This window comes from Anthonomus grandis, chromosome 22, assembly GCF_022605725.1.
Source record: "Anthonomus grandis grandis chromosome 22, icAntGran1.3, whole genome shotgun sequence".
NCBI lineage: Eukaryota > Metazoa > Arthropoda > Insecta > Coleoptera > Curculionidae > Anthonomus > Anthonomus grandis.
In genome coordinates this window covers 22777457-22803172 of record NC_065567.1, presented here as the reverse complement: position 1 = coordinate 22803172, position 25716 = coordinate 22777457, and the positions used below count along the sequence as shown (strand labels likewise).

Here is a 25716-nt window from a genome sequence, read left to right as displayed (position 1 = left end):
TGGGTTTAAACTATTTTAAATGATGAAATATACCCAACCCCATACTTTCTGATCTGGTGAAAAATTTTTCTTTAAAAAGCAACACTATATTGGACCTACGTCTAAAGGCCAATGTAAAAAAAAGAACAGCTGAATCGTTAGAATGGCAATTTTGACGTTTGTACAGTCCGTACAGTCACGTGATCATACAGTGGCCCACACTGTTTACATTTTACATGGCCGAAAAATTTATAGTATATTAAAATTTTCTCTAAAACTTAAATACCATGAAACCCCTTTGTATAACTTATACGATCCTCCTCATTTTCCCTTTAACTTTCGTGAGTGGTGATGAAGTATTGGGTTGTGGGGGATTCATTAAAAGCCACGTACCAATCGATTTTTCAAAAATTGAGGTTAAATTGTAAGTAAGTTGTTAAGGAGCTTTATTAAGTAAAATTTAAGCCGTTATGTATGTTTAAAACCACTACATTTATTTATAAACTCCCATTTGCCCTGCAAGGCTTTTTCCCAATTGATAAAACTGATGTAGCAATCCCTATCCTTGGGCAATCCTTCCACAAGGAATGTATGATTTCACTCATAAGCTTTCTATGTGTAAAAAAAACTTCATCTATTAAAATGGCATATTTATTTATTAATTTACATCTTAAAAATTAGTTAATTACTGGTATATCCTAACTCTAATATTTCTAATAAATATTAACTAGGCATTGTCACCTGTATGTGCAGAGGTAATTGAAATAATCATAAAAATCTACTTTGGAAAAATATTCATTTAATTCTTCCAGGTAGTTGTATTAACTGTGGAGTACTTATGTTTAAACCCTTCAATTGCCTGAAAAAATTAGGAAAATATTTGAGTGCCTGGAAGCATGTAAAAGGATACTTACATTAAAGGGTTTAAAGTGATACTAATCAATTAGGCGAGGCAAAAAAATGCCTGGAATTAATACAAAAATTATTTTAGTTGCCTGGGAAAAATATCAACCGTTTCCAAATGTATAATTTACACAGAAAATGAATAGGCATACTTAGAAATATTTTGTAATTCTAGCTATTCAATTCAATTCATTTAATGATGCAAAATATTATATAGCTCTTACAAAAGTCAATTAAAAATCTAAAGGTTATACAGCAATCTCTGTAACTCACACATACAATTACCCTAATTAATTAGATATTATTTGTCATTGAGAAGTAGAAATAATTAAAATATGCTGCACTGAATGTAGTAGGAATGGATCCGGAACTACCCAAGTTACAGATAAGCCATTTTCTCAACATGACATTGCCATATTAATCCTTCGTTCAGAGTTACCCTGAAGATGTTCACAGACACATCCAAGGCATGTTGATGACTAGCAGCATCTCGAAGGAAAAAGGTGTGTGTTGAGTCTTTGACTCATTCAAACATAATCTATTGGAAACAGGCCAGTTTTTCAGATATGTGCAGACAACTTTTTGAAATTTTTTCATCTAAAATCAGGGGAATAGTATTATCAGCATGCAAGTAATGGATGGCACAGGGATGACAGTTCAGGTCATTAGCATACACCAAAAATAAAATAGAGCCAATGACAAATTCTTGAAAAACACCTCATGGTGAAGCACCACAATGTTAGGCACCCCTTAAAGTAAATAAAATGGCTTCTATCACTTAAATAGGACTGCCTATGATCCAAGCTTAAGCTTATGGCCCCTTCAAATGCCTCAAGAACCTCAATCTGATTCTTAAAGACTCAAAAATCTTGCCAATAATTGGAACAAGGGAAATTTTTGACATCTTTTTTAGATCCTTTTTTTGTGAACAGGTATTACCATTGCAATTTTAAGGCAAGTTAGAAATAACCTAACCAAAGTTAATGAGCAATCTGACAAATCACAAACTATTCAGTAACCTATTTGATAAATGATTCTATGATTAATTATGAATTATGTTTAATTGATTAAGAACATTGAAGTAAAGTCCACCCCAGGCATAGCTTAATATAGATTCTACAAATGATTAAAGATCATAATGAAGATTTTTTAAAGTAAAATGTTGCCTATCTTATAAAATTTGTAAATTAAGCCTCATGGCTTATTTGTTCGATCTTGTATAGGTTCAGTCCATTTCAAGTAACAGTAATTATTAAGTATGTGGTGTCTCATATTGGCCTTTTGGAGTGTTATTGAATTATATAAAGGTCTATTTGAATCATTAAGGGAGAATGCTACATAGACACTTTGAAAATTTATAAATTCATTATTATTGTAACAAGACCAAGTTGATTCCAACTAAGCTGAGTTGAACATTTTCTTTTAGGATAACAAAGCAAGGTATTGTTAAAGATAAAACTACTTGCGCTCCGAATAATGGCTATTATTTTGTACCTTTATATGATAAAGGTGAATTTAAATTAGAGGTACTATTACAGTTTACTATTCATTACTATAACATTGTAATTCTCAACTGAAACTTTTAGATATCTGGGCCTCCTGGTTGGAGTTTCACACCAAAAGAAGTGAATCTAAATATCAATGGAAAAGACCCTTGCAGTGAAGGGAAGGACATCAATTTTTTGTTTAAAGGGTTTGGTATCACAGGTAGGGTTGAAAGTTTTGGAGATATACAAAGAGGGCCCCAAGGAGTTGCTGTCAAGTTAACATCTAAAGATGGAGAAAGAACTACAGAAACTGGTGCAGATGGAAGTTTTTCATTTACTCCTGTTTATCCAGGGACATACTCTGTTAAAATCTCCCATCCAAAGTATAAATAACATCTATAATAACCATATTTCAAAACTACTCATCTTGAATTTTAGATGGAAACTTATGAAAGATTCAGTAACAGTGACTGTAACTGAAGGAAACACTGAGCTACCTGTAAATAGTTTAATCATTCAAGGTTATGAAGTTAAAGGAAAAGTTCTAACAGCAGATCAAAACCCAGTTGAAAATACCATTATTGTTCTTTATGCACAAAAATCTACAGTAATACCTTAATTTCATATCATGTATATCAATGAAACAAAATTATTTTTCAGGGTCAACAAATACCAACTGCTGGTTGTGAAACTAATGGTATTATAGAATTAAGCAAAAATGATCTGTTTATCTGCTATGTCAAGACAGGTTCCACTGGTGAATTTAATTTCCCAGTTGTTCCTATTGGTTCTTACTTTGTGGCTCCTTATTATAAAGAAAAAAACATTGACTATCAGCCTGACAAAAAGGAATTTTTTGTTCAACATGCAAATGTTGAAATGAACCAGCATTTTCAGGTAAGTAATAAAAGTTAAAGCAAAAAAAAAAAATTTAAAAAAAGGGGAACATTTCATCAAGACCAAGTTATTAATTTAGGTAATAGGATTTACTCTGCCAGGTAGAGTATTTAGTCACAAAAATGAACCAATTACGGATGCCAAAATATACCTTAATGGGGTACAAGTAACAACCACTGATAACATGGGACAATATAAGCTTGAGAAATTAAAAACTGGGAAGTATCAGCTAAAAGCAGAAGCAGAAAATATGTTATTTGATGAAATTACATTCAACATAGAGACAAGCCTTTCTACTTTACCAGATCTAGTCCCTTCAGCATATAAAGTGTGTGGAAGAGTGATAAATGAGAAACCACAGAGGATAATTTTCACTAAAATTGGATCATCTTCATTAATAGAAACTGTTAGTGATGAGTTACAAGAATTTTGTGAGTTTTTGCCCCCAGGACAGTATGAAGTTAGTGTTAGGGTTAACAGTGAGGATATAAAAAATGGCTTGCAGTGAGTGTGATTAACAAATTAATGCACAACTGGTATTTACTATATTTTTTAAGATTTTTCCCAGTGGTTCAAAAAATTGAAGTTTTTTCAACAAATGTTAGAGAATTGGTATTTTCAAAACTAAAATCCACTATTTTTGGAACAGTGAAATGCCTTAGGAAGGAAGATTGTGATGATTTAACTGTTACTTTAAAATCTAACTCAAAAAAGAGAAAAATTATCGTAAAGAGTAAGGAAACATCTGTAAGAATTTACATGAACCAATTAACGGTTTGTCTTTTTTTTAGATTCAAACTATGTAGAAACTGATATTCAACCTGGGGTCTATGAAGTTGAAATTTCGGATGAAAAATTATGCTGGGAAAAGTCAAAACTAACAGTAAATGTTAATGCTGAAAAAGTGGAAGTACCTGAATTTGTCCAAACTGGCTATAAGATTAATTTTATTGCTACTCATGAGACAACAGTAAGCAATGCAAAAATTGTATTTAAATATGCTATATTGTTTCTATTTTAGGTTAGTTATAAGTCTTTAAAAGATAACAGACCTCAAAAAATATATGTCTCGAAAGGGTCGACAACTGCATGTTTAGATACAGCTGGTCAATATTTGTTGTCAATAAACAGTTGTCATGAATTTGAATTTGACACTTTAACATATGATACTTCGGGTGATAATAATTTAATACAACTAAATGCCCAAAAACATGTGGTAGATTTATCTATTGAAGCAGATAGAGATCATGGACCAATTCAAGTCCATGTAGAGAGTGAGACTGATCAGTTTAACCAACTGTCTAACTTTGAAGTTGGAAACTATGGTATCAAATTGATGCTGAAACCTGGAGAAATTGCTACTTTGACCCCTAGGTCAGAAAAATTGTTCTTTTCTCCTGTAACTGCAAAAATCGAAGGAACCCCTGACTGTCACAATTATGGTCATAAATTTAAAGCTATTTTAGGTTTAGTGTTTGAGGGAAAAGTCAATCCTACCTTAGAAGGGGTAAAGGTTACTGTGAAAAACTTAAATACGAATGAAGAATATACACAAGAAACTGATAGTAATGGGAATTACAAGTTCATTCCTTTGGACAGTCGTTACAAGTATAGCATTGCAGCTGAAAAAGAATCTTATATTTTAGTTGGGCCTGAGAAGAATGGAGATTTTACTGCTCAAAAATTAGCTGAAATTAAGGTTCGAGTTATAGATGAAGCAGATAAGTCACCTTTGCAGGTGGGTACTTCTGTGTAGGGTTAAATTTACTTTGTTCAACATTAACCTAAAAATTGTATTTGATTTTTTCAGGGAGTTCTGTTATCCCTTTCTGGTGGAGAAAGTTTTCGTAAAAATCTTCAAACCAACAATAAAGGAGAAGTAGTTTTTCACTCGTTAAGTAGTGGAGACTATTTCTTGAGGCCCATGATGAAGGAATATTCTTTTGAGCCAGCATCTCAAATCTTAGGAGTCAAAGAGGGACAGACCATCAACGTTTCTTTATTGTATGCTACTTATTTCGGTTAAATATATAGAATATACGTTGTGTATTTCAGGGGCAAACGTGTTGCCTTTAGCGCATTTGGAAAAATTACAACGGTAAACGGTGATCCAGTGGAAAAAATAAATGTTGTAGCACAGGGCATAGAAAATTGTACAGGATTATCTGAAGAGGCAACAACGGATTCAATGGGCTCGTTTAGAATTCGTGGATTACAACCTTATTGCTCTTTTAAAGTTGCAATTCATGCTTCAGATCGTAATTTAGTGCAGGGAACTAGCCCACGGTGTATTGAAATACCGGTAAAAAAATAATATTTAATTTGGAAAAATTATTAAGACAACTTTTTTCAGAACATTAAAGAGGATATAAAGGATGCTAATATTATCATCTTCAAGCCAATATTAGTAACCGATGTTCTCCTAAAGGTTTTTACTGAAAAAGTGGAAAACTACAAATATTTGAAGGTAGTAGTATATCGCGAGACTGGTGGCCAAGCAGTGATTTATTCGGCAACCATAGACAGCTTGAACATAAAAATTGAAGGCAACAAGAATGTGGGACTTTTGGTTCACTTGCCTTCCCTCCCATTGGACGGCAATGATTACTCTGTACATTTAGAATCCACACACCATATCAAAGGAACTTCTGATATTGTTTACTTCAAAGCAAACTCAGGTTTCAAATTCGTTGAAGTTACCTTCAAATCAAAACTGCATGCAAAAGAACAACCGATAAAACAATTTTCTTTATTGTCAATTCTTTCTATTTTAATGGGGCTCGTGTTGTTCTATAATATCGAGCCTATTTTAGGCATATTAAAACAACACCTCAATTTTAATATTGATTCTATAAGCTCCTACTTTCCTCTACTTTCTCTCCCAAGCCCTGTCGAGTATGAAGATATAGACCAAATTGTGCAGGATATTAATAATGTTCGAAAGCATAAACCAAAGAAGACTAATTAATCTTTAGATAGTTTGAATTGAGTTGCACATATTATTCCACTTTATTTATTTACTTCTTACATAATTCTTGATTTTATTTTCTGTTTATTGCATTGAATGATTAGATTTAATATGAAAAATTGTGTCCTAATTAACAGATGAAACCAATTGTTTATTGTATTGAACTTATTTAAGTGAAAAGCAATAGTTGATATGAAATACATTTTTTAATAAAGCTGTTATTTGAATTATGAGTTTTTTTTATTTGGACCTATGATTTAGGGGAGAGTAAGACATACTTAAGAAGAAAATCCATTATTTTATAGCCCTCAAAATTCCCATAGTGAATGTATATGAATAAAACAAGAATAAAAGTAATATTAGCTTTATTGATTATATAAATCTCGTTAATATCCGCGTCGGTATATAAAATAAAAAAAGTTAAAATTGTATAGTTAAGATAAACAGATAATATGCGCTATGCCCCGAGGACATATACTAAATACGTTTAGTACATGCAGAAACCATATGTGATGCATTCTTAACAGAAATAAATACATGTTAAACATCAATAGTTACGAGTTATGGACTTGTAATATTTAGGTAAAAAATACTCAGATCTACTTAAATTAATACTTAATATATACTCAGAGTTAAACAAATATACAAACGTGTACTTTAATTGGGTTGTTTTTACATCGGATTGCCACTAATATACCAAGATATGTACAAGGGTATAAGGGGTTATCAGATGTTTACAGTTATATAAAATATAATGTACGTTTTGTAAAGAATCTAAGCTCGTGTCAATCCAATATAAAGACAGTCGACATTACTACTCCAGTCTTATCATTTGTTGTATAGGTCAAATAAATTACAAAAAATACAAATTTTTACGACGTTTGAGCCTCAATGCCGCTAATTCAGGCCATCATTTAGTGAACAAACATATTATTAAAAAAATTCTCCACTAATGTTTTCCAATTACAAAAATTTAATAGAAAACTCTCTGGAATATGTAATTAGTTAAGTGACTAAGAAGGAAGTTCATTTTTGTATACCATTTCAATAGAGGCAGATGTTCTTAAAGGAACTGAAAATTGAGCTGGTTTTTTTAATACCAAAGGTTTTTCTTTAGGAGCAATTGGAGGAGGAGGAGGTTGAGGTTTAAAAGTGGACGTTGAATTTAATGTTGCAGCAGCAGTAGTTGCGGTGCTACTCCCTAATGTAGCATATTTTCTGCTGACCGCTGGGCTTGTTATAGTCATAAATTCCCCATCTTCGAGCATAATTTTTGTATTCTTTTTTAAAGTATTTTGATTTTGCTTAGCAAAAGTCTCAGCTGCAGTAGTCATTTCTGGACTTTCGACATCTTGGGACGTATTACTCTTGGCTTCCTCCGGGAAACATAAATTCGAAAAAACGGAGATGGAACTAGACAACGGTAAATCCATGACGAGGTCGGGCGTATGACTTTGTCTATGTACTTCAGCAGAATGTCTTTGAGGGTGGTGCGAGGAGGCGGCTGCTGCTGCTGCCTCACTATTCGCTCTCCGCTGCCATAAGTCTCTATTTTCGTTAAAATTTACATTGGACTCGTCTATTTCGGCTTTTTCCTTTTCAGTACCATTGTCAGGTTCACTTACTTTCGAAATGTCTCTTAAGGTCTTCTGAAGTCGTATATTCTGACTTAAGTCACCGCTTGCGTTTGTGCTATTTGATATGTGCTGGAAAAAAATGCAAAATAACAAATTTTAATTTTTTATAGGTACATACATATTTAATAACTAGAACATAGACTAAATAGCATCAGTAAAAAACTGTTTGCACAAATCGTTACAAAAATCAAATGAAAGGGCTATGTTATGTGCCAATAATTACAGATCATTGGCACAAATCAAACAATCAATTGATAGAAGCCAACTTCTACCTCTAAATAACCCATAAAAATGCGTTTTTGTTATGACAGAGAGATAGAAGTTAAATTCAGAATTTATAATTAAGAATAAGTGTTTTTCCTATGATATTAAAGCTATTTAAGGTGAGTGGTAGAAAAAGGTTAAATTATGGGATGAGAAACTAAATATGATATAATTAATACTGATATATAAGCAATGAGGAATTTAGAATAATGATACTGGTTTGCAAAAGTATAAAAAGGCCCTCGAGAGATGATGTAAATTTAACCAAGAAATAAAAAGTTTTACTGAGCTTTGAAAGTCAAGAAATGAAAAATGTAACTTATGCTCACCTTAAATCATAACGACGGCTCGACTCTAGGATACTAACTAGTTTACTTCTAAGAAAACAACAAAACAAAACATAAAAAAGTAAGTAGTACTTCCAACTTTTACACATACAAAGCAACAAACAAGCGCAAAAACCAGATAATCCAAATGAAATAATAAAAAGGGATAAAAAATAAAATCCAAAAAGTAATTTTAATATGTATATTGAAAATTTTTGTTTTATTTATTGTGCAATCCTACCTAGTAGGTATAATATAACTAGCAAATTTAGCAAACAAAGGCAAAACAGATATGTATCAAAAGGAATTAAAATAACTACTAAAAATAAATATATGTAACTTCTTAAATTATATACTAATCCAAAGTTCTTAATATGTATAAATACTGATATAACGTTGATTAAACTTGATTTTTTCCTGGTAAGAACTTTAAATCACTTAGTGATTCTTTAAACGCTGTTTTATTTATATAGTTTAAAGCATTCCTTCAATATTAAACATGCCCAGTTAGTAAAAATATACAGAATGTCTTTAAATATGATTAACAAATATTCAGAGTTAAAACTACTCCATTCTATATTTGTATAAAAAAAGAAACCTTTTGCACCAGTTATTTTAGTCATTTACCATACATTCCAATTCTTACTGTTTAGAATTGCTTGCCTTCTATTCTTTTTAGAAAATTTACTTACAAAAAAAAGTCTCTAACTTTAATAATTTTATTCAGATATTAAAGAATTATAAATAAGCCTCTTTTTGCAAAATAAATTATTCCTTAACGTTTCCTAATTAGATGAGACATCCTGTATAAAAAGTAATATGGGCAAGTACCAAGGACAGGACTCATTTTAAAAAAGAACTTAAAAAATAATAATACATTTATCTAAAAATAATTACGTCCAGTAAACAAAATTACAGGTTTAATTTGAACATTCGCAAAAATGCCCTATATACCTTTAAATTACCATTTTGATGGTAAGTTTTGCTAAGCCAAAGCTAAAAAAAAACGGCAAAAAAACGAGCACAAAAAACATGCACATGCAACAAAAAAAAAACGATTGCACATATCTTATCTAAATTATATAGGGCACAGCCAAAAAAATGTCAAAAATAAAGTAAAGTGTATTAAACAGTGGTCTCTAATACCTCTGAGCTGGTCCAAGAAAGCGCAGCGGCAGGTTCGGAATGTTCAACAACCGAACGATTCAAGTGCGTTTCTCGATTTAAATCGTTTGAGCTGACTGACGCTCGTCTGAGACGTCGCCTAATCGATTCTTCAGATGAGCTTCCGGTGAGGACTTTTACATCACGTTCGCTTTCATCTCTAAAATAGAATTTAGAATTAGCTCCCTTGTAACTGGTGCAATTTTTAAAAAGCACTTACCTAATTTTTAAAGAGATATATTTGTCAGGAACAAGGCCTTCTTGGCCATTAACTGCTCCTCGCCACCAATCGTTTGAGACTTGTGAATAAAGTACCACGGTTTCACCCCTCTTTAGGGACAATTCTCTGTTTGATCTTGCAATAAAATCGAATTGTGCTGTCGCCTCTAAATTTTCAGAATCATCTTCAGAGGGACAAACCTCAGAGTCAATATCGTCTTGAGTTTGATCAGATGGGGAGTCACCAACGTCCTGATCGTCTTGAGTATTTGTGGATATATATTTCTCGTAAACTGGCCCGTCGTCATTGGGAAAGATCTCGTCATGGAAAATGATGATGTTCTTAATAAGCTCGTTCACTTGGTTTTGATATTGCACTTGGTCTTTATCGTCCGGTACTGGCACCAAAGTGGGCCCGAAACAAATGGCCAAGTTGTATGGGTCCATCATATTTTCATCAGCGAATTCGGATAAATGGTTTAAAAATGCAAAGAGGTATCTCAATACTATCATCACCGGTCTGGGTAAACTTTTCACTACCTCTCTCATCTTGCTTATGAATTCCCGTTTGTTTTCCAATTCTATAAACAAAATTAATGGATAAGTTAAGATAAGACTTTAAATAGTAATAAATTAAACCCCACGTCACAGATTTCAAGTATATTGGAATATAAGGTCAAAGGAAGGCGAAAAGCGTGTGTTTCGCCTGTACTAGGCATCATCTAATTTGCTGTAAGAAAGAAATATGTAAAAAAGAGAGAATATAGTGAAATTGACGAGAATTGTATTACATTATCGGTGCATGAAGGTTGCCTGTCAATTTCGAAAAAAACATTTCTATTTTCTCTAATGAATCTAGAAAGGATAGTTTCTACCCTTAACTGTTTATTTCTTATAGTAGATCTAATGCTGCCTAGTACAGGTGAAACACATGTAATCATTTGACTTTACATTCCAATATATTTGAGTCCCGTGACTTGGAGTTTAATTTAATCCTATTTAATTTAATCTGGTCTTCTCGAGAGAAACACTGACTATTTCTTCGAGATATAACGTTAATTTTAAATTAGATTAATTCCTAAACCGATTTACAGGTTTAAACAAGCAAAAAATCAAACTTACGTGCCAACTCCATGATCTGTTCAAAATATATGATGGGAAACAGGGGCTCCCGAAGCTCCCTGAGATACAATTTAAACACACCCGCGACGCTGTTAATGTCAGAGGCGTCCGTCATGTCTGCCAATGGATCTTCCCCTCGTTCGAACCACTCTCGAAAATTATTAATTTCCACTTGAGATCCGGATACTCTGAAGATTCCTTGATGGTGTAACCCTATAAAATTCAACATGCATTCAATGCGTTTTTTATATTATTGAAAAAATTGTTAATACACATAAAAAATTATTACAAGACTAACAACTTACCGTACAAATTAATAACTCTAATGCAAGAGCGTAAAATAAGCGGAATATCTTGATTGGTAGCCTCTTGATATTCCTCCAATGAACCACCAAATAATTTCGGCTGACCACTGAGCTGCAATCGGCCAATTCGCTTTCGCTTTGGTGTTTTAATCTGAGTGACTGGTCGGCTGCTGCAACTAATTATTGACTGACATAACTCGGGTGCGTCAGTTACAAGGGATTGCCTTAGGTACTCTTGTTTTGCGTCCAACCGAGCAATTTTCGACGAGCCCAACAAATATTCCCGAAATTTCTAAAATAAGAATGGTCAAGACAACTTTCATTTGATATTTTATTAATTTACCGTTAAATAAAACTCCTCGGTTTCCTGCTTATCGGCCCTGGCTTTTATCGACAGCGCTTCAGGCGGCTTATTTAAAGGTAACTGAGCATTTTCTCCAAAATATCCACTGCAGTCATAATCTTTCGCATTTAGCATTTCCATTAGACTAGTCTCGGCGGTCTCTAATGTCTTCCACACCTCTTCGGATTCAGCCCTTAACGATGTCACTCTCTGCTGTAGCTGACTTAATCTACTCTCCATTTCTCTATGAAGCTCTCCCTGTATGTCGGGTTCGGCTGGCTAAAAATACAAAGCTATATGGGATTTCTGCTTACGGGAATAAAAACTGTAGTAGTACCTCTTCAGTTTTCTGGCCCTGAAACTCAAGCTTTTTAGGTATCATAAAAGCGCTGTGGTTATATTCGAGGAAACGCTGTTTGTCCAATCGTGAGTCCAGTGAATTTATACAGGAAGATAGCGAGTCCAGTCCACTTTGTACAGACTTTTGTCGACCCTCTTCGGCAGTTACGTGCATCAGTAGTGCTCGGGAAATACAATTATGAAATCCGAAATCCATACACTAAAAATTTAATATTATTACAAATTTTTCTCTTTTCTGGAAAAAACTTACGTCAATAAGATCCGATAAGTCATCAACAAAATACTTGTGGATAGTGGTATTGGAGGCCTCTAAGCATAATATATATTCGTTCCTAGCCTTTAGGGCTTTAATTTTAGCATCTGTGTACTTACTTCTCCTCTGAAAAAAATATTTAATTTTATTACTTTCTATCCTTAAGAAATAAATTTGTTGCATACCTTAGAAACTTCTTTCTCCATAAGTTTGTATTTTTTAGACCTTTCAAGCTTATCATGAGAAAGTGTGCCTTCAAGTTTGGTCCGCTGAACCTCAGCGGCTCTAAGTTTCGTCTCTGTCTGTCTCAATTCTGACTGATAGCTATGGTACGTCTTCATAGTAGTATGCAGCTCATGTAGAACTCTCAAAATCTCTTCGTGTGTTTCATAACCAATTTCACGACACTAAAATAATGAACGAAATGAAAGAAAAAACTTTTAACCAAAAATCCAATAATTTACCCGTTTGTATATTCGTTGTACATCATCCATAACCTGTCCTAACCGCGAAACTAAATGAGTCGAGTAAACCTCCGAGAGTGCTACATGGTCTCTGCTTAAGTTTTTTGTTTGAGTAACCAATTGTTGCCAACATGCATAACTTGAGAATAATGGCCACTGCTCCCGTCTAATAAAACGTTAAAACAATAAATTACTCTGAAATTTTATTTTCGGGATTTTTTTAGATGTCAAAGAAAATAAATAAAAGTTGAAAGCCAGTGAATGTACAAATTGAGCAATTTTTGCCAATATTTCAGATTGTTTTAAATCTATCAACAGAGACTGTAAATTATGTAATTATTAAAATGTGTTGCTTTTGGTGCTGTCTTGTTGAATTTATAACTAAATCACTATCAGGACATAAATATATGGAATTTCTAAAGATAATATGCAATTTTTTTTAAATAAAATAATATTTACTTTTGTTTCTGTTCTTTATGCCTAAGTTGTAAGCTCTTAGCAAGTTTGTCCAAATTTTTTGAATAATCTAATTCGAGTTCTCCACGTCTTCGGAAAAAGTCCTGTAACTCTGTCAGAAGAGCTACTTGAGCTTCCATTCGTACATCCAGACATCTTAATTGTTCATTTAACTGAAGCCTTATATCTGAAATTAGAACTTAATTAGTCAATGGCATTACAGATGTATTTTATTAGTGAAAATTGTCTTTAAGTCTGATGAAAAATTAAATATAAAATATTATCTTGGTCACAAAACTATCTAAAAGCAAAAATGAAACTGTTAGCACTTGTTCCATTTTTTTTATATAGTGAATGAGCAAAAAATTATCCTACTCTATATTTAGCATATACTATTATTTGTTTTGTAGTATAGCCAACACCTTATTATCATATAAATTTATTATCTTAACAAAACACCTACTAACAATAGATTTAAGGAAAAGCATATTTACTTTACTTTTTATACCATTTTAGGAACCTGAGTATGTGTGCCTACAACAAATAAATCTGTATCAAGAAATATTTGTGGTATAATGGTAAATGATGCCAGTTACATGTTTGTTTACCTTATTAATAACCCCACAATTAACTATTATAACAGAATCAAGGTTAAATATCTCGATTTTTTCTTAAGGGACAATCCTGGGGATAATATAAACTAAACATTAAAAATCATTACTTTGAAAGCCACAGTTACTTTGGGTCAAGGGGACACAGCTCAGCTCACAGGATATTCTCCTCATAATAAATAATCAGCCCACTATAACCTATATAAGATTATTATTTAAAACATAGTTCATAAACACTTTTGTTATCACTTCATTTACAAAGTGTGAATTTATTATCTTAATTGCAGCACCTACAAACATTTAGTAGGTTAAAGGAAAAATATATACACAATTTTAGGTACCTGGTAATTGATTGGTGTTTATGGTTATAAAAATAAATTTGCACCTGCTGCACATGTGTAAACTTTATCTTTTCAAGTTTGGCTTTAGGGCAGTTTAGTAAGATATAAGAATTACCAACTAGTATTTGATTATATATTGATTTTAGTTGGCTGAAAGTATTTTTAAGTAAATTGGCGCTATATACAGTGTTATTCGCTTTACATTCTGAAAGGAACAGATTAACTCATAGAAGGATATAAGAAGTATTTTTATTATTAAATACATTTACTGAACATAATTACATGTACTGAAGTCTTACACAGATTTATAAAATAAGAAGTAAATATGTCACTGAACTTCTGATTCTAAGGTCAAAAACCATTGGTAGAACAATCATAAACTACTTAGAAAAGATGTACCAGGGATATATTTAAAATATTTCACTTAATACAGGCAAAACCCTACTCAAACATTCCTTAAATATCTCATCACTGTTCTTTAGGGAGCCTTGTTAAATAAATAAAAATATAATTTATGGTCAATCTGTAATCTTATTAAATTTATTTCTGTAAAAATAACAATCACAAGCGATAACTAAAGCACACAGGTCTATTTTTCACACCTAGACTTTACAACAAATTGAATTTGTAATAGTGATCAGGAAAAAAATTCGCAGTTCCTAGTAAATTAATTAAAAAATCAATAAATGTGGTAGGGTGTTAGGGTTTACTGATCCCTCCAAATAAATAAATAAATATCCGATATGGGTTGCCATTTTGGGGTTTGTGCTCCAAGGGACTCCTTAACATCATTTTTACTATTCAGAAAAAAGCATTAAGGTATCTGTGTGGAGTTGGTCTGAGAGTCTCTTTTGTAGCTGAAAGAATTTTAACAGTTTTCTCACTCTTTATATTGGAAACTGCTACACCCATACATAAGTCCGTTAGTCCACCATCCTGCATCAGTCATAATATTCATCAAGTAAACAACTTATGTCTTTCAATCCCCACCTCCTCACTTACAAGAAACTCTCTTATATGTATTTATTAGTCATAAAATATTTGATGTTCCTTTTTCGATTAGGACTGTTACAGACCTTAAAAAGTTTAGGAGGGAACTAAAGAAATTAATCTTACAAAAAGCTTACTACAGAATTGAAGGGTATTTGAAGGAATCATTTTAATATTTCAAATTAATTATATATCTGTTGATCAGATTTTTTTAAATTCTTGTTTTATGTTAGTTCTTGCCTTTTCTTCTTTTTTTTAGTTTTTTCTTTGATGATATGAATTATGCTCCTATGTACAATCAGAATGTATTCTGCATCCTGTTTTACCTTAACAACCAAATAACTAATAGTATTGTCAATTCTAGGATTAGGAAGCTTTTAGCACAAGTTTGTAAACTTAGTAAATAAAGTATATTTTGTCTTTGACTAAGATACAGGAATGAATAATATTGAGAAGGGCTTTTGCTGCAGAATGGAAACAAGTTATTACATCTTTTATTAATAGCCAATCAAGGCCTTCCAAATTAGTACCAATTGAAACTATAATATTTTTTAGAGTAAGCATCATAAAATTTAGTAAAATGGGGAAATTGAAAGCCTTGCTATTTTCATAGAGTAATTTTTTTTTGCATGTTGTGTCATTGAAATTATTAGAGCTAGCAAAGAAGTCATTGAGTACATCTGCTTCAGATAATAGTGCAGGCATATTGTGATCATTCTTTGCTTATATAATAAATATTTAACGTTTTGGTGGTATCTCAAAAGGGCATTCAAGATGTTATAGAAAAGTTGGAAAAATAGGCATTAACAATGATCAGATATCACATAAATATTTCCTATTTATTTATTAATTCAGCTTAAGTTTCCTACTTATAGTGTAAAGGGCTTATAAGTAAAACTTAGTTAATAAGGGATATTTTAGGAAAAACCTAATGCTACACCTCATATAAACAAACATAAGAGTGATTTATAATAAAGTGTATTTTATCAAGAAAAACTGGAAAATAACAGAATGAGGTCGGGAAAACTTGGGATAGTAAACGCACCTGGAAACACATCCTTGTTTTCGGTATTATAAGAGTGAATCCAGCCGTTCTTTTGTTGTATTATACACTGAAACATCTTGTTTCTGTTAGTAATATCGGTTCGCCCGTAAACATGAGGTTATGTTAAATAGATTCCTGCTATAAACAAGAAGTTTTTCTATTATTATTCACTGAAAAGAAAACTATACAAGCGGCACAAATCACAGTTCACAGTGACAGTCAGTGGAGCCAGAAGTGACAGAAGTAGTCCAGTCATTTCCTGGTCCAGTGGCCAGAGGCGGCGGCCACTTTTCCCTGTTTTTATTGACGGTTTACCCAAGAATCGAGTCTAAAGCGTCGCGCTACGCTGCGCCGCTTTTATAATAATAAATCTTGTGCCATTTAAAAAAAGAGAAAAAAGAGAAACCGCAGCATCGTTGCCGCACCTATCCTGGAAGCAACGGCGGAAGTTATAATTTTAAAAATAATCCCCGAACACTGCCGCCGTACGCCTGTTTCTAAAAATAAAAGAAAAATCGTAATTTTATACACGGGTTATTCGAAATAAATACACAACGGCCAAGGTTGAGAGCTGCCGCTCGACTCGAGTTCATATATTCAATTCAATAACAAGCAAGGCAAGGCACGCAACGCAAACGGTGCAAGGAAGACAAGGAGAGGCGAGACGGGACGAGGGTAGGGCAGGGCAAGAAGGAAGGGTTTGGGTGGCATGGCGATGCGATGGAAGCGGATAGATAGCGGATGCACGCCATGTGTTTATAATATGCTATTTACCACTGTTGCCGCACCAACACCAACTGCAGAAGTTAAAGGATATTTCTATAGCTCAATCAACCATAAAACCCTTAAAGGGTGCGGCTCCAAACTCTTCCTAAGGTCTTTCTTGCCTCATGATCAATTAATACAACCACATCCCTTAACATAAAGCTACGTTTACAACGCGCGGATCTATTAGGTCTATGGATCAAATGATATTTGATGATGAGACTATTTTAATTTAGTACAGCCCTGTTTACAAGGACTAGTGGGTGGTGGACTCAGGGTTAAATTAGTGCAGGATTATCTCTCGGATCAAAGTGTCATTTGAAGGGAGTTAATCAGTTTAGACGAAGAATTATAGGACATAACTTCTAAGTCTTTAAAAGTGTTATTGTTACCTACTAAACAACGCACTGCTACATCGCACCATTAAAGTACTTAAATGCAGAGGAAGTTCAAATGCTAGAATTTGCAGACGACTTTGTTATTCTGATACCAGGCAAGGATGTAAATAGAAATATAACAGTACTACATAGAACCACTTAAATAGAGTAAATTTATGGCTACAAAATCATGGCTTGAAAATTTCAGAACAAAAAACCAAAGCTATGACATTTTCAAAAGGAAACCTAAAAAATACACCAGCAAATCTAAAAATTAATAATACAAGTATAGAGTGGGTAACACATTACAAATAGTTGTACGAAAGCCCTAAAAGGAACAAGTCTGGTAGAGTAGTGACCCTAGAACATTGCTAATGATATATAAAGGTATAGTGAGAACACACTTGAGACTTTGGATCACAATGCATCTTTAAAACAACCAAAGCCAACTGGAATAAGCTAAACAGGATTCAGTAAACCACCATAAGAATAGCCTTAGGCTTTATGAAGTCTACACCAATAAGAACTTTACTATCGGAAGCAGGAGAAATGCCCTTGGACCTAAGAAGAGCATGGTTGTCCTTAAAATTTATTGCCAAACACATAAACATGTTAAATGACACCATTTTTAACAACTTACTTAACGTGTATGCAAGTGTTAACATGGAAGCCTTGGACTTTATGCTGCATGACATTGAAAAAAATCCACAAATCCAAACTACTACCATGCTATGAGTCATCATATCATTATCAAATGAGTTCAGTTCAGCTAATAAAGTCAGAATTAGGTAAAGAAGGATCAAACAACAAAAAATTCTTAGATATTGTTGCAAGTTTCCCGGAGTATACCCCAGTCTTCACAGATGCATCAGTAGAACCTAGTACCAAAACATGTGGTATAAGAATTTTTTGTGAAAATCCACAGATAGAAATCCATAGGAGGTTAAACAACTATACACCAATTTCTACAGCAGAAATGCTAACAATAAGGGAAGCTGTTAAATGCCTGGCTGGAACAAAAAAAAAAACTACTTATATTTCGGATTCACTCAGTGGACTGCAAGCAATTGCCTGGAATTAACAAGGAAAGGGACTATATAACTCTAACAACAAGACAAGAAATAATTAATAGAGGGGATAATAACATAAAATTAATGTGGATACCAAGTCATACAGGTATAAGGGGCAATGACAGGGCCGATGAACTCGCCCAAGTAGGAAGACAACTGGAACGAGTAACCCAACCAAATATTATCAACGCAGAACGTTTCATTAATGATGGCAAAACAGCAATATGGAAGAAGTGGGAAAGCCGGTACACCAACTGGCCAATCGGAAAAGGAGCAGAATATGCAAAAATGGAACCAAAACCACTAAAAAAACCCTGGTTCAATGATATTCCCTACATTAAAAGAAAATCAATTACACTCCTTAATAGAATGAGATCTAGTCACTGTTTAACACCAATGCATCTACACAAGATAGGAATTAGCGAAAACCCAAACTGTGTATGTGGACAGCCAGGAACACTAAACCATATCCTGTTTGACTGTGTAATGGACGAAATGAACTGCCAAAGAAAATACCAATCGACTTTGAAAGAACAAATGGGACCAGTTAATGAAAAGTCTGTATGTGCAAAACCAAAATCTAAAGCCACTCAATTTATCATAGAAAACCTTATCAACAATAACATCAATCTGTAAACATGCATGTATATAGAGTGTGCTTGCTTATACGCTTACTACCCTAGCTTTTTAATCCTTTTATCCGGCTGTCTTGTAATGCTCTGATAGCCACAGAGCGAGAAGAGTGTCTATATATGTTTTCCTAATTTGTCCAAACTAGTTAAACCAAGTAAACCTATAAAGTCACCATGAAAGGCATTGATGCCAATCCAGACGTGTCCAGGCACACCTGTCATTGAGGCACGGGCATTGGGCGGCCGTCAAAAGACGTGAGTCCATTGCAGCCAAGGAAGAAGAAGAACCTACTAAACAAAAATAATTTTAACCAGGGGCGTGTAAACCAAATATCCCCTGATAAATTATAAATAAATATAAATGGGGTTAATTTCTCTAAGACTTCAATTTCTGCCCATTTCCGTATCAGATTAGGATGCTCCTATGCCTTTTGCATAAAAAAGGTACTCTCCGCAAAAATCGCTAAATATCACCGTTTTTCTGAAAATTGACGAAGAGTAAATTAAGATACAGCACCAGAATTAATTATTTTATTAATAATGCTAAAGTTCATTTGCCGAAAAGCGATAGTGCATGTTAAAAAGGTTTGAGAATTAATCAGGACTGAACTTCTAACTTTCTGCTGGATGTCCCGCAATACTGTGCCACAGATTTACAGAATATTATAGAACAGTATTCTGTAAATCTGTGACTGTGCAATCAAGTAATTTTAAAACTTACATATATTAATTAGGATATCTACCATATCAAAAATAATTTTAATAATTTAATTAGATAATTTTTGTTTCATAGGTTAAATAGGATAAACGTACTAACAATAATTTATGCCTCAAAATTGGTTGCGGGAGCTAAAGTAGTTCCGACGCTATAAAACAAAAACTATAGTTTTTAAAGGTTACCTTCAAAGAGATCCCTGAGGAAACATTTCCGGACCCATGTTTATATAACCTTTTCTTCTTTTCTTTCACATTTACTATCTACCCTAGAAGTTTGTAACATGATCAACGGAACACCCTGTATATCTCATACCGATGTGATCGAACTTAAAGAAATTATGCAAGAAATAAAAAGCACCTCTTCAGGAATTGATGAAATACTATACCAACAATTTGGTTTTACAGAGAACACTTCAATCGCTGAGGCATTTTTTTACCTTATATCAAATATATACGAAAAACTCGAAACAAATAAAGAAATTGTTTTTCTAGATTTATCAAAATCTCTCAATACAATGGACCATAAAGTATTGATTGATTGTCTAGAAAATTTTGGAATAAGAGGCATTATACACCATATTAAATCATATTTCTGTAATAAACATTTTAAATGTTACACCAACCATATCTATTCATATGACACTAGGAACCTTAACTTGATTCCCCTACCTATTCCAACATCAAGTTTGATAAAAAATTCCATGTTTCAAAAATATCAAGATATATAATAAGCTGCTTGTGGTATTGAAAAATATTCAAAAAAATTAAACTTCAAAAAATCAGTAACAAATTGGTTGTCTGGAAAAGATTATAGCATAGATGAGAATTTTAATGCTACAGATTAGATTAAATTACAATTTTTTAAGTGTTTATAGTTTGGGCCAGCATTTTTTATTTGCCCAATATGACAAATACAATTTTTTAAGTTAAATGTTTAATTATGGTTTGCTCTTCTTTATTTAATTTTTTTTTATTACCTTGATTTTCTACATATTTTGCAATTTAGAACTAAATTAGTTAAGATTTAGCTTTGTTAACATGAACTGAGCTTCCCAGGTTTATTTACGGTGTCCTTAATTTTATATGAGCAGGATAAAGGTAATTTTATTTATTATTTACTTTTATTTCCTTGGTACAAAGTAACTAAAAAAAAAGGTCAAAATATAATATTAAAACAAGTAAGAATAGTCAATTTTTTCCAAAACAATCACCATTACACTTCACACTTATTATATTAATTTTAAATATTAGATTTTTTGCTATTATATTACTCACTAGAAATATAAAGCCTATAAGTACCAATCATGAAAAAAAACTCATCTAAGCAGTGAATATTCCGTTCAAGTAAATATTACTTTAGCCTTAGATACTACAACTGAAATGGTTAAAAATTTTACAGACAATATAAATATTTCTTTGATAAAAGGCTGTTTGATGTCAAAAGGTCTATTTGTTAAAAAAAATTGTTTATTTTTATTAACATAAGTACTTATTTCATAAATATACACCCCAATTAAAGTAAGAACCTTCTTTTCTTTAAAGTGCTCCCTACATTGTTGTCTCTATACATTTGTCTCTATAAATTAAATTAAAAATACTCTGGAAGCCAGTGAACTTACACCAAAATTGACAATGCCATAATGCAAAAATGAATGAAAGTTGGCATAGTAAAATGTTAAAAGTGCCTGCTTACTACAATGACATGAAGCGTAACAGCTACTTCTTAACCTGACATTTCAAATATTGATCAAAAGTAATATCTAATAGTTTCAAACTGCCCATCAGCAACAACTCAATTGGTGTGTCCCTAAATAACATAACACTATCAAGTTTGGTATGGCTTAATAGGATTGTATATTAATTAGTATTTTGCTTATCGGGATCAGCAAGTGATCTCTTAAATATTTACTTAGGCAAAGAGAAGATGAGGCCTTCTTTTCTTAGAGTATAAGCATGAAACATCATTAAAAACAGTTTATCAATGGAAAATAGCAACATTTGTATTTTTGAACTATTATAAATAAATAAATACATTTATTTATACCACATATACTCTCATGTTCAGTGTATGATTCTCTATACAGGTAATAAGTAAATGTTTGTGATAAACTGCACCACTTGGCAATGTGTCTTAATGGTTTTCTTTTCTCTGCATATCTGGGATGGGAATTGATATAAAGACTAAACAAGGAGAAAGGTTCACTAGAGAAAAAGATCTAAAAATAGCTAAATAAATTTATGATATTGGGCAGGAAGAGCAGTGTCACGGATGTCAGGAATTTTCCTTCACATGCTGCAAATTGAAAAGAGAAAATCCAACCTTTTTAATTTAATATGAATTATTTTGGTTTATATTTATGAAACACTTGAATGTGCTTTGAATATTCATAGCTTTGGGGATATTCATATCTGATGAATTTTTATTGTGAATAAAAAAAATAATAAATAGACAGTATATACCTACTTATAAGGATAAATTAAGATACAGCCAATTTATGCATCACTTTCATTTTAAAGTTACAGACAAAAAAACAAATTTCTCCATATTTAATATAATACCTACCTAGTGTTTCTTAATTATTGACCTTAAACTACTATTCAACTTTTTCTAATTAAAAATTTGTTAGAACATCAGTAGAACCTCCTTCATAAAATCAGTCAATTATGGGTGGCTACATTTTAACAAACCATTCAACATAATAAACTTGATTTTAACATAAATCATTAGTAATAGACATGATATATAGTTTAAAAAAATTCTTGTCATCACTGCAAGCTCTATTATAAGAATTCAAGTTGCTTTATTATGTGAAGATCTTGTTGTAAAACCTCTATACAAAATTTAATAAGCATCATTTCAATGGAAAAGAATAACTACTATTTTTTCATAATTTTGTATTACTTTAGACCCATATATCTATAAGTCTGTTATACTAGAATGATATTCTATTTGTAAATATTTTTATATGGAAGATCTTCTAAAATGCTTTACTTAATAAAGTTTTAGTAAATATTTAAGGATTTAGGAGTTCTATTATACAAAAAGCTACTTTGGTTGTTAAAATCTACATATAGTTTTACTGACATTGCAAAAATAAAAAATTTCTAGTTACATACAGGGTAGGCACTAATATGCCTAATGCCTCTCCAGAATATAAATTTATTATAGAGCTGTTAAAGTCATTAAAAAACAATCTTTGGAACAACAATGGATTAAACAAATTATGGTGGATTTGAAAGCTTCATAATTGCTTTAATAATTGTATGAGTTAAGTCATATTACTTACTGTTAAAAACCAGAAGTTTTCTTGTAGATCCTAGTCTTCGAATAGGTGATTTGCAATCTTCATTTTCATCCATTTTCAGGCTTTTATAGTTTAATAAAAAAATAAACTTTTTATTTAAACTCCTGTTTCTGTTATACAGCAGACAGGACAAGGCACTTTCCTTTCACATTAAAGAAGGTATATTACAGCTATGGCACTTTGTCTTTTTTACGTTAATATTTTTTCTTAATTTAACGGACAAATTACACAATTCAATTAAAGTTGTCAATTAATTAAAGAAGTTCACAACCCAAAAAGGAACATGTTAATTACAATTTTCTTCAAGGAATTTTACAATGGGTATACCAAACACCGATTACACACAGTCCTACAACATACAAGACGAGACAGAAACAGAAAATATTCGTTATTTGTTATTTCACTTTAAAATAGTACTATTATTAGTACAAAACGAATTTAACATACATTTGACCACATTGCGGTTATAAAACAAATAAAATCCCCAAAAACCAACAAGTTGGCAACACTCGCAACTCTTCTTACCTTCTCGTCTCGGTTTCTAACGTCTGTTTAATGGTCTAAGCTGCAATGGTAGGTTGAAGTGTAGATAGACTCGACATCCATGTTATCTTTTTAGATGTAACAAAGGCTTTTGATTGTGTTTCTTTTGAAATATTGTTGAACAAGCTATAATTTTCATCCCTAAACCTCATTGAATCCTACTTAAATAATAGACTTCCCAGGTATCCCAGGTATTCATTACAGTATCCCAGGGTTTCATTTTTCACAACTTCATCATTTATATCAAGCTCAAATCGAGCTCATTCCTTAAATTTCTCAGTAAGATTTTCTGTTTCAGTCCTACCGAGTCCTGTAGAGAAGGTGAAATTCTTAAGTGTGTACTAAAGGATGTTAATGTGGGGTGAATTATCTAGTAAACTCTCTGGTAACTTTTCTCACTAAAAATCTTTTAAGGGAAACACTTGTTATGGTTTACCATGGCTATTTTGGTTCATATTCAACAAGTTTATGCTATTTTGAAGGGGGACATTCCTTAAGGGCATTTGAGATATTTGCTCTATATAGACATTGCTTCGATGAACTCAAGATACTCACTTTTCCCTCTCAGTATATATCGTTGTGTGTCTAATCTATGTAAAGAAGAACCTGTCTCTTTTTTCAGTACAGACTCTGCTCTACTTCAGATGATATAGATAAGACGGTAGATAAGAGCTCCACCTGCCCCTTTGGTCATATCATCTTTTTCTTCTACGTAGTATACTCTTAAAAGGATCCAGATTATACCGTAAAGTACCTTGGAATACGATCAATTCCTACAGAAAAAAAATGCATTTTTCATGCCCGTTTCCAATTATGATAAAATTATCAACCAATTATCTGAGGAATTATTATCTATCTTTTTCGTCTCAACTCGTGAAGGTCAATAACGTTAATATAGATTTCCCCTTCAAAGTATGCCAATCGAAATAACGTTATTACGAGTGGTGATTTGCCTACACCCGTTATATCAACCTGAAACATGCACCCACGGTTTAAATTGAAATCTTAGAAGTAATACATGTGTCAGATGGACAAGATCCTGTGAAAAGTTACAGGAACATTTTATTGTATTAAGAGCTTACGTAGAGAACAGAGCGCAGGTAAAGAAAAGAGAACCTGATGCACTGGATGCACATTTCAATCCTTGGCATTAAGAAAACAAGTGCCACAATAATGTACGTTTTGCTCTTGGATGGGTTTCATTGGACTGAAAAATGTGAATACTTTTTTTACCTCCTGTTTGGGTATGACCTCAATATTAATCCGGTCAGGCTCATGCATTGTGTTATCACTACACCCACTGTACTTCCATGAAAGTCAAAAATAAATGTAATATGAATTATTTTTTGTGCATATAATATGTTAAGCTAAGTTACTCTCAATAGTCATGTCTTGACCTCTACAGAACATACATTATACTTAAATAGAACATTACCAAAATAGTAACTGGGCTCATAAAATAATAATGATTAAATATAAAATAATCTGGAAAAAACAGTCGACTAGTATTATATACCGGCCTGACAAATGCTCTTCTTGGGTGCATTAATTTTTGCACTCAAGTCTAAGCCAACCTGGACTGTATCAATCAAGGCGTCCACTTGACCAAGATCCTTTGAAAATCTATTTAAAGTTCTTCTGGAGGTGTTTTGGTGAAAAATCCCATTAAATTAAATTATGATCAACTGTTCTACACGGGGGAGCATTAGGCACAATAATAGCAATACTGAGATATCGTGATTTCTAGTATCAAACGCTTTGTTAAAATGCTGTATGGGTAGGCATCAGGTACTGTTTTTTGTTTCTTGAAACTTCTTAATATTATTTAAACTGCCAACTAATGTAATTGTACTATAATTTTTCCTAAAACCTGATTGAGAATCTGGAATTATTTTATTTTCTTCTATAAATGTTTTAGGATTCACCTTTTTCGAGATATTTACATGAACTATTTAAATTGCTTTATGAGACTTCGAATGAATGATAAAATAAAAAAATAACAATATTTGCTAGTAAATTTTCAAATTTACCTGTATTTGTCTAATACATTTTAATTTTTTTTTACTGACAAATCGCCGAATCCTAAAAAATTATTGCTCTTGTGTTTATTGTATTTTTGTAAGCAATTGATTTCATATAGAAATCTATTGAGTTAAAATATGGACTTCGTGCT

At 32.3% G+C, this 25716-nt stretch overlaps 2 protein-coding genes across 4 annotated transcripts; one reads left to right on the top strand and one right to left on the bottom strand.

Moving 5' to 3' along the window:
• Positions 1-171: 171 nt before the first annotated feature.
• On the top strand, positions 172-6461 carry LOC126748482 (nodal modulator 2). Its single transcript, XM_050457733.1, has 12 exons — positions 172-403; positions 2309-2408; positions 2469-2752; positions 2808-2976; positions 3030-3266; positions 3346-3770; positions 3824-3999; positions 4058-4236; positions 4288-5004; positions 5077-5270; positions 5322-5568; positions 5620-6461. Exons 1-12 carry the CDS (start codon positions 267-269, stop codon positions 6232-6234), a joined length of 3480 nt encoding a protein of 1159 aa, XP_050313690.1. The 5' UTR covers positions 172-266; the 3' UTR covers positions 6235-6461.
• A 121-nt stretch (positions 6462-6582) lies between these two features.
• LOC126748580 (SLIT-ROBO Rho GTPase-activating protein 1-like) lies at positions 6583-23371 on the bottom strand. Of its 3 annotated transcripts, none has more exons than XM_050457914.1 (12): positions 22983-23371; positions 13151-13334; positions 12692-12857; positions 12413-12634; positions 12225-12353; positions 11952-12173; positions 11615-11893; positions 11272-11563; positions 10967-11179; positions 9846-10425; positions 9608-9785; positions 6583-7940 (listed from the first exon to the last, which is right to left on the bottom strand). In XM_050457914.1, exons 1-12 carry the CDS (start codon positions 23053-23055, stop codon positions 7248-7250), a joined length of 3231 nt encoding a protein of 1076 aa, XP_050313871.1. In that variant the 5' UTR covers positions 23056-23371; the 3' UTR covers positions 6583-7247. The 3 variants fall into 3 exon arrangements, with proteins under 3 accessions (XP_050313871.1, XP_050313870.1, XP_050313872.1); XM_050457913.1 differs by lacking the exon at positions 22983-23371 and adding an exon at positions 16135-16730; XM_050457915.1 differs by lacking the exon at positions 22983-23371 and adding an exon at positions 13869-13952.
• Positions 23372-25716: the final 2345 nt, after the last annotated feature.